The 9,177-nt window shown below is 48.2% G+C and overlaps 2 protein-coding genes and 1 non-coding gene across 3 annotated transcripts in view; 1 reads left to right on the top strand and 2 right to left on the bottom strand.

Moving 5' to 3' along the window:
* Positions 1-3,620: 3,620 nt before the first annotated feature.
* rps27.2 (ribosomal protein S27 isoform 2) lies at positions 3,621-5,647 on the bottom strand. The gene is made up of 4 exons (XM_084472179.1): positions 5,567-5,647; positions 5,175-5,283; positions 4,723-4,833; positions 3,621-3,896 (listed from the first exon to the last, which is right to left on the bottom strand). Exons 1-4 carry the CDS (start codon positions 5,570-5,572, stop codon positions 3,868-3,870), a joined length of 255 nt encoding a protein of 84 aa, XP_084328305.1. The 5' UTR covers positions 5,573-5,647; the 3' UTR covers positions 3,621-3,867.
* Positions 4,466-4,595, bottom strand: LOC311352302 (small nucleolar RNA SNORA13). Its single transcript, XR_014636879.1, has one exon. It is a non-coding gene; the product is annotated as a small nucleolar RNA SNORA13 (small nucleolar RNA).
* Positions 5,648-6,099: 452 nt separating the features above from the next.
* rab13 (RAB13, member RAS oncogene family) overlaps positions 6,100-9,177 on the top strand; it is a 7,868-nt gene continuing 4,790 nt past the window's right edge. Inside the window, exons 1-4 of the mRNA XM_084472176.1 lie at positions 6,100-6,629; positions 7,410-7,470; positions 8,018-8,078; positions 8,157-8,234. Coding sequence (XP_084328302.1) covers positions 6,506-6,629; positions 7,410-7,470; positions 8,018-8,078; positions 8,157-8,234 — 324 coding nt within the window. The 5' untranslated portion in view covers positions 6,100-6,505. The remainder of the gene's footprint in view (positions 6,630-7,409; positions 7,471-8,017; positions 8,079-8,156; positions 8,235-9,177) is intronic.

Below are 9,177 nucleotides of genomic sequence, written 5' to 3'. Positions count from 1 at the left end.
GTCAAATGGGAGGACTCCACAACCAGCCGCACACACACACACACACACACACACACATCCACCCCAACCACCCACTCACTATGAAGTTGTCACAGTAATGGTGTTGAGTATGCATATTAGGGTCTCAGCAGGATGTGATGCCTCTGTTATGGTCTGAGGGGGTCAGTGTCCCGGCTCTCGGACATGATCTCCTACCCCTGCTTTAATTCACGCCCCGCACCACATCGGGACCTTTGGGGACAATGCTCGCACCCTCTGTAACAGCCTCCACTCCGCTCTGACCCGTCCCTGCCCGTGTTCAAAAAGCACCTTAAAACATTGCTTTTCACCAAGTCACCTTTGACCCCAAACCCACCCCCACCCTTTTTGTTAAGCGACCTTGGGTACTATGCAAGGCGCTTTACAAATCCAAGCTATTATTATTTAACCATGACTAATATATTATATTGACTACCATGGGTTTGTTTCACTGGTTCCTGCACCAGCCTTGTCCTCCACAAGCTCCTCCCCTTACTGCATACACACTGGTCAGTCCGTGTTCACACTAGCACTGTGGACCAATGACGGACTGGTGTTTGTGTGCGTCAGGCAATCGAAGCAAGACACACAACTCCAGGCACCACTGCTCGGTGTCTCTGGTGAATAACAGCAGAGTCGGGCGTGGAAGCGTCGTGGTTTTCCAGCCGAAAGCTGCGGTTTGTACTCGTAATCTCGTGTCCTTGAGCAAGAGGCCTAAGCCCTACCTGCTCATTAATAACATGTACACAAATAATCACATGTGGATGAAAACGTCCCCAGGGTTTGTGATCCTGACGAGGGAGCCCGTCCTGTTGCCCCGGGGGGTCCCGGGGACCTGGCGTTCTCCGTGCATCGTGGACAGGGGGCCTCTCTCCCCGCGGACGACCGCGCGGTGCGCTGTCGGAGGCGGTTGCCGTGGCGACGTCACGTGGGAGGAACCAGACACTCCTCATCAACGTGCCGGTCGGTTAATTGGTGCTTGATGGCTAACGATGACCTGTGATTGCTCCTTTCTCAGCGAATGGGCAATCTTACGATCAAATGATTCCATTTCATTTTGCGTGTCTGTCTGCGTTCATGTGTTTGTGGGAGTAAGTCTCCCCCAGGGCGGCGCCATCCCTGTCAGCACTCTGTATTGTTATGACAACCGTGGACAAGATGAGCAGTTCCACGCACACACACACACACACACACACACACACACACACACACACACACACAGCCAGGGCAGTGGGCTGTTTCATGGAGCAGGTTAGATCCTGTCACTGCTCTTGCAAAGCATTCTGAAACTGTAGTTTTGATTTGTTTTTCCGATGGGGTCAGCAGTCTGAGTTCATGGCTGACACACTGATGCCTGCTCTTGTTTCCAGATGCTGTTCAATCCCAGGGCGTCCTGGGATCTTTGTCCAGGCAGACATTGTCTTCCTCACTAACTGGCCTGACACCCCATAATACTCAGTCCTGTGAACTGATCTGCTAACCAACAATAACAGGTCTGACTCTTTAAAATACGATCCCTCAACAGCGAGAAAGCGACTTATAGCCAACACAAATCACTGTCAACTTCCATTCGGTCATCAAGTTGTTTTCTTTATTTGTATCTCTTGAAAACATTCATCATTTAGATCCTGCCTTACAGATATTAGTACTGTCTGGACTAGGGGTGTCAAACTCAAACTGTACAGTGGCCCAAAATTGAAGTCTTGGACAAAGTCGCGGGCCAATTGCATTGCATTAATTGTGGTCACTACATTGGGGGGGGCACTGCGGGCCGAATTAGGCCCGCGGGCCGTACGTTTGACACCCCTGATCTGGACGGTATCCAAACATGTCCGAACCCTTACATGTTAAGTTTACATTCATTGGCATTTCCACAAAAGTATTGATTTTTTGATTTTTCACGTTGATAACTGTGCGTTGATACAAATATATAGATACACTTGACAATACCCTATTGGACTGGAATGAGCTGCCCTCACAGAAGAAGTCGTTTCCTGATGCATGGCTTCAGCGCCCTCTACCTGCAGGTCAATGTCCTGCAGTCTGCGTCTGAAGCCTCCGGCTGCGCCCGGCCTGCACTGTGACCTCCACATCGGTAACACGTGTTTTTGTTCCTCATTATTTTGATGTGTACTGGTGTGGAACACCTGTGTATGAAAACACAGCACAGCTGTCCCCCCGCACCGGTATGTGTCGTGGGCCCTCCAGCTGCTGCCCCGCTACCTGCCGGCCTTCCACTGCCTGACCATATATGGGACCTGGCCCTGACAGACCCACGGGATGTTGCAGGTCTGTCATGGGCCCTAAGAATAGGCTAGTCACCCTGAGGTTGGGTCATGGTTGCACACACACACACACACCGATGTTATGTCATCATGCGTCAGCTGTCAGAGTCTGCAATGCTATTGTGCAACATGCAAATGCTGTTAACGACACTGTCTCAGGCACGTGGTTGAAAAACTCATTTCCACGAGATACATTGGACGGTTTTATCCAGAGCATACTTACAGCGAGCGCAGTGAACGCATGTCAGAATTGCTGGCCCCAATGGGAGTCAAACGCTGCATTACCCCTGTGTAAAGCCACGTTCGACCAGGTGAGCTAGGCGCATAGGTGTTGATTAGGTAGTGATGTTTGGAATATGATGCAGTTCCGCGGCCTCGAGACGTCCCTGCTACAGGGCAGAGCGCTCGGTCTGAGCTCCCGCTGCCCGGTCAACGCCACGATACACGGTGACGTCACCGACAGACAGGCCGTCGTCATGGTGACTGTGCTCAAGGAGAGCCTTGCTTCGATATGTTGGACTCCCGCCGTGTACAAACAGGCATCCCTCTGTAACCATGGGAGACAGGACTCTTTTCAACCTGCAGCATCTTCAGCTCATCCTGGTTACGGTCGTCAGGGCCGTAACAGCATCACTATTTAGCGAGCACACTGCAGGCTGCACACAGCCCCGACACCTGCCCTCATTACAACCAAAGAAAGACATTACAGGCACTCCCTTTTGTTATGGCTTTATTTGGGTGCAAGCGTTTTAATCCTGACCACACGAGTGAGGGGAAACATTAAACTGTTGCCATGGCAACCAGTTTTGTGCCGTCAAGGGCAGGGTGAGATGTAGCTCATGTCCTCATTTGATGTCATTTTGTGTGAAACTCCCAGAAGCAGCAGCAGTACATGCGAACGTACAAACAGACCTTCAATATACCTGCCTATTACTATGACATTAAGCCACATGATCAGTTATATATATATTCAATCGGACACCAAAAGCAGAAAGGATTCAGACAGGAGAATCACGTTCCAACAATCACAACCAACTGCTGCCTCACATGAAAAGAAAGTGCGTTGTATTAAACTAAAGTCCACAGGGGTTCAAAGGGTTAGGGAGATCATAGCCAACAGAAGCAGGGGTACAGCGGGGTGACAGCCGGCTGCTCAGAACGCTCCTCCAGCAGAGCCTGAGCGCTTGGGCCCACAACAACCACGGTTCCAACCGTCTTCATTTGATTACAAAGTCAAGTTTAATACAAGCTTATGAATCAATCTTTGAGTAAAAATGAAAAGTACAAGACATGCACATAATAAATGAAGAACAAGAATTAGGAAAACAAAAGAAACTAAGTTTATTAAGAGATATGGAGGGAAACAACCAAACCGGAGTGGCCTGAATCCTCCCTCTGCCAAAGTTTGTACACTGGAGAGAGAACGCCAAGGCACGGCCGCGTCACATCCAGCCTTCTCCGTGGTGTTTGTTGGTGGCTCCTCCCCTTTCAGGGCTCTTGTGCCGTCGGTTCTGGGCAGTGTTGTTCATAGAGTGTCTGGGACATCCCAGCATGAGCTGGAACACTAGTGCTGTTTTCGTCTGAAAGAGCATCCTACAGGAGAGAGATGGGATTAAACTGGAGAACACCTCACACAGAACAGAACACATCTCTCTCCTACAGGAGAGATGGGATTAAACTGGAACACCTCACACAGGTGTAATCCCAACACTTTAAAATTAAGTGCCTAATCTCATAATACACAGAGAGTTGGAGAATAAGGTTACATTAAGAGTATTCATTTTGACCACAATTAGCTGAGCAGAACGCCGCTGCCCCCCACTGGATATGAAGGGTTACTGCAGGGTTCAGAGGAGGAAAGGGTGACATGGAGCGGGACACAAAACCAGCCCTGGATGTCCTACACACCCTTCATTAACACTGTTGATGGAGAACAATACCACGCAATATAGGAGGCCAAAGACCGCAACCATTTATTATCTGGATGCAAGCTAGTCTTTTTTTTGGTCGATTGTGGGCCACTAAAAATATAGAATAAATCACCCCCCCTTAAAAAAAAACGATTTTCTTGTTGAAAACATGTTGAGTTCATAAACAATTCGGAGTGTGAAAACACCTTGATCTAACCATATTTCACACATCTTAAAAACGATACAGGTGTTGCATGTCCTTGCAGTTGATCTTTCAGAAAGGCTTAGAGATTACCCGTTTCTCAGTCAACCACAAGAGTCAATGTATGCCTTTTTTGACACCCCTTTCAATACGGTCAAATGAAAGAGCAACACAAAGGCAAGAGATAGCATTATCATATGCCGTCATCACTGTACAACGTATTGCAGGTACATCTGATCATCGATTTAGGCACACCCGAGTCTATGTTCAGTTCTAGTTGAATCGACCAATGGTTCCCCGGGGTTACCTTCTGTGAGGCGGGCCTTGCCCCCGGTGGGCTGGCAGAGGACCGTGGAGCAGCCCACGCACAGCACGACCGTCTGCGCTGCGCTGAACACGGTGGTGATTTTGTAGCAACCTGCAAACAAATAATAACAATGGTATTAAATGGTATCAAAACACTGAAAAGAAAGTGGTCAGTTGAACACCTCACTACGTATATCGACCATCATGCTGCAGTCTGAACGAAAAGACCATTTGGAACAAGCATCAGTGGAGGTTGCAGATCTGAACTGGTTGTTCTGAACTGGTTTGGTCTAGTAAGGTACTATGGATCCTGTGGGTCTCAGGTCGTCACGTTAAGCTGACAGACTAGTTTGTTTTCATAGTTGACGATCACCAATTAAACAATGATCGGGTCAAATAAAAGTCGAAACTGATTTTACGATCACCATCATCTGCCACGTGTTCTAGCGTTACCTGGGCACTTCACATCCATGAAGTAGGAGTTTGGACTTTGTACAAGACGCTTCTTCTTGTGCGTCCTCCGCTGCGCCTCCGGGGTCGGGTGCAGCAGGTCCCGGGCGAGCTGTGGACCACATCACACAGCCCATGGTTCATATACATCACAGGAGAGGATCGTCAGCAGTAACTCATACTACCCAAAACGTCATGCATCAACAACGAGAGATCGCCGTACGACGTTCTCTTTGTCGCCATTATGATCGCAGTCCGTCCAGGCGATAAATACTCAAACAGCATCAATGTGTTCCAGTCGACATGAACACCAACTCGTTTTAGATAGTGGTTAACCGTCTGGTCCTTTGGACTTAAAGCGAAGCATTTAAGGTGTATAAAAAAGGCGCACTTACTGGCATATTGTCGGGTTAGGAAATCCGTGTGGAAAGACAGGACTCAAGAGCATGCGGTGGAGGTGTACCGGAAGCTGTTCTGAATCTCCGGAAGGACCCGGAAATAAAACCCCTCGGAATCCGACCTCCGAGTCCGCCATCTTTGTGAGGTCAACACGCAATCCGTTTCATAAAATTGTTTATAAATATTTTTTATTTTTTTCTATTCGATAGATGTTTTACATACGGGTTAGTACCCGCATGTACTTGTGGACTGGACTTCACTGGGCCCTCATAGCGCCATCTAGCGGTGGACTGGACCTCCGGGTCGCTGCGCCCTCCCAGCGCCATCTAGCGGTGGACTGGACCTCCGGGTCGCTGCGCCCTCACAGCGCCATCTAGCGGTGGACTGGACCTCCGGGTCGCTGCGCCCTCACAGCGCCATCTAGCGGTGGACTGGACCTCTGGGTCGCTGCGCCCTCCCTCCTCCCACGTAGTCATTCTGGGAGCCGAGGGACCATAAATACTGGGCTGCAAGTTATCCCACCGTTTTTTTCCCCCGGATCCCAGTGTTTGTGTTGCCTATGATGGACCATTAAATCACTGGATTATACGATTGAACTACATTTGACCATTGTTTTTAACCCTGGGACCGTTTCTATTCCGTGGATGGACGAAATACTGAGCCTTTGGAGTTAGTGGATGTTTACCCAGTCCAAAAGTGATCGACATTTACCGGTGGAAGTTTGCAAGAGGCAAGAAATTATAGAAAGACATTGACAGCCCTTAAAACATTCTTCTAGGCCAATTCTAGTCGCATCGAGGGGCGACTTCGCTTGAGCAACACTCGGTCGATCGGCGCATTAAAGTAAAGCCCTGCTCCGGTGAAAAGGACATCTTCATAAGAGACAATCATTTATTTCTACCGATTACATTTTAACTTCAAGTATTTCTCTAACCATGGCAAAAAAGTATGATTTCCTTTTCAAACTACTGCTGATTGGTGACAGTGGAGTGGGAAAAACGTGTCTGATCATTCGTTTTGCCGAGGACAACTTCAACTCTACCTACATCTCCACCATCGGTACGTAACGCGTCGCTGCTCGACCTGCCGAGCACAAAGTGGGTTTAGCTCTCGCAACTTTCTTGTGACATCATTCTCTTCCTGACATTCCAGCTTTTCCCCGTCATACACGGACCGTTTATGGCAGCTATTCAGTCGGCTCTACTTTCTCACGCCCATGAGCTCCGTTCCCCTGTCATGTTCCAACTAGTCTGCTTTACTGTCCATTAATATAATATGTTCACAGCAGGTATCACTCGATTGTCATATGCCAATGGCAGCCTATTATTCAGTAGGCCTGTCCCCCCTGTTCTCTTCCTCTCTTTTCTTCTCTTTCAAGATGGCTATTTCTAACATGTAGGCCTACTGCAGTGGGCATACCGGCCCTCCTATCTCGCAGTACAATCTCTCTATTCCCCAAAGAATGCCCGTGTCTCTGTCTGGCATGCACCGTTTGCAGAGGCTCACCCTAACCCCTGCCCCCCCCCCCCCCCCCCTGACAGGAAACCCCCACAGTAACACATTAACCCCCCCGCCCGTGGAAAGTAGTCTGCACCGCTATCTGTTTACACCTCAAACAGAAAGATTATTAAATCAACTGATAATTGTGATCGACACATGTGGAAACGTACCCTCTATTCATTGCTTATCTTCAGTCGTGAGTGTGTCCGATATGTTTGTTGCCTGATACTTGTGACCTACAGTATATAAGTGTGTGTGTGTGTGTGTGTGTGTGTGTGTGTGTGTGTGTGTGTGTGTGTGTGTGTGTTGTCCTCTTTTCCTTCTCTTGGTCTTTTCCAGGAATTGACTTCAAGATGAAAACTATTGAGGTCGACGGAAAGAAAGTGAGACTACAAGTCTGGTGAGTGACCTAGACTGGTTAATCACCTTGTTGACGTTATGTTTTATAAGAGGAACTATGTATATAATACATTTATTACAGTCACAGTATCTGTCGGCCATGTTATCTGTCTTTATATGTTATACATTTATTATTATTATTATTATATGAAGTGTCAAGTCGGCCCCAACCCAAGTCAAGTTAAAAAAAATTAATAATTAATTTTAATAGTTAACGTTTAATTTTTTTATTTGTTTATGTATGAGTGTGTGTGTGTGTGTGTGTGTGTGTGTGTGTGTGTGTGTGTGGGTGAGTGCGTGCGTGCGTGCGTGCGTGCGTGTGTGTGTGTGTGTGTGTGTGTGTGTGTGTGTGTGTGTGTGTGTGTGTGTGTGTGTGTGTGTGTGTGTGTGTGTGTGTGTGTGTGTGTGTGTGTGCGTGCGTGTGTGTGTGTGCATGTGTCTTTGTATGTTTTTTTGTCGGTGTGTGTGTGTGTGTGTGTGTGTGTGTGTGGGTGCGTGCGTGCATGCGTGTGTGTGTGTGTGTGTGTGTGTGTGTGTGTGTGTGATAGGGATACTGCAGGCCAGGAGCGCTTTAAGACCATCACGACGGCCTACTACCGGGGAGCCATGGTGAGACGTCGGCCCACAGACATCTCTCTCTCACTGCCTGGGACTGACCTCTGACCTCTGACCTCTGACCTTCACTAGGGGATCATCCTGGTGTATGACATCACCGATGACAAGTCCTTTGAGAACATCCAGAACTGGATGAAGAGCATCAGAGAGGTGAGGAGGAGTCTCCAGGACGTATTAGTATTACTCACTGGCACTGTTGTATCATAGCAAGTGTGTGTAAGCATGTCTTTTTGTTATGTCTAACCTGTATAACCTCTTATTAGTTATAGCATGTGGCTCCATTGGAAGGGAAGAAACACAATTGCCTGCTGGTACCGGGCAGAGCCCGTGAACGTTTCAGACGAGTTCAAACCGGTTTTAAAAAAAAGCATTTTGGGCTGAGAGGGTTAGGACCTGATGATAGTTAGTAGCGTCATTGTGTAACAGTTATGAGCGTTTAATAAGCAATGTTATACTTTAGGCGTCCGGGAAGCCTAACCCTAACTCAGACGTGGACATTAAAGGTCCCATGGCATGCTACTTTATGGATGCTTTAATATAGCTGTTAGTGGGCCCCTAATACAGTACTTGAAGACGTTCAAGAAATTCAGCCTTGGTGCAGAATTACAGCCACTACGAGCCAGTCCCACAATGAGCTCTCCACAAATGTGCCGTTTTTAGAGGCGGGTCCAGGTGGAGGGTGGGGGTGTGGCCCTGAGCAGCTTGCGGCCACGGTACCATGCGCTAGTGTTTACAGTGGAACACTGAACACTCCGGGTGCTCCGGCGGGAGTCCTGGAGCTCTATATCTAAATAATATCATATTATATTTAGATATCTATATAATATAATATATATTATCATGGTCAAAAGCTGTTTGCGCCTCCAGACGATATTATGAATCTCAAACGACTGCGTCGGGTTCTCAGACGCCTCTGGTTCTTCCACTTCCACGTCAGTATTAAGTACAGACTGAACCGCGAGGTGGAGGAGAAAGGGATTGTTGCCCGCGGTTGTTGCCCGGGGTTGTCTGCGTCGGGTTGGTTGAGAAGGAATTGGGAACCGCGACATGGAGGAGAAAAGGATTGTTGCCCAGGATTGTCCGTCGGAGCCCC

This window comes from Micromesistius poutassou, assembly GCF_964030765.1.
Source record: "Micromesistius poutassou genome assembly, chromosome: 8".
Taxonomy (NCBI): domain Eukaryota; kingdom Metazoa; phylum Chordata; class Actinopteri; order Gadiformes; family Gadidae; genus Micromesistius; species Micromesistius poutassou.
The sequence above is the reverse complement of the archived record's forward strand: the minus strand, read 5'-3'. Positions and strand labels throughout refer to the sequence as shown.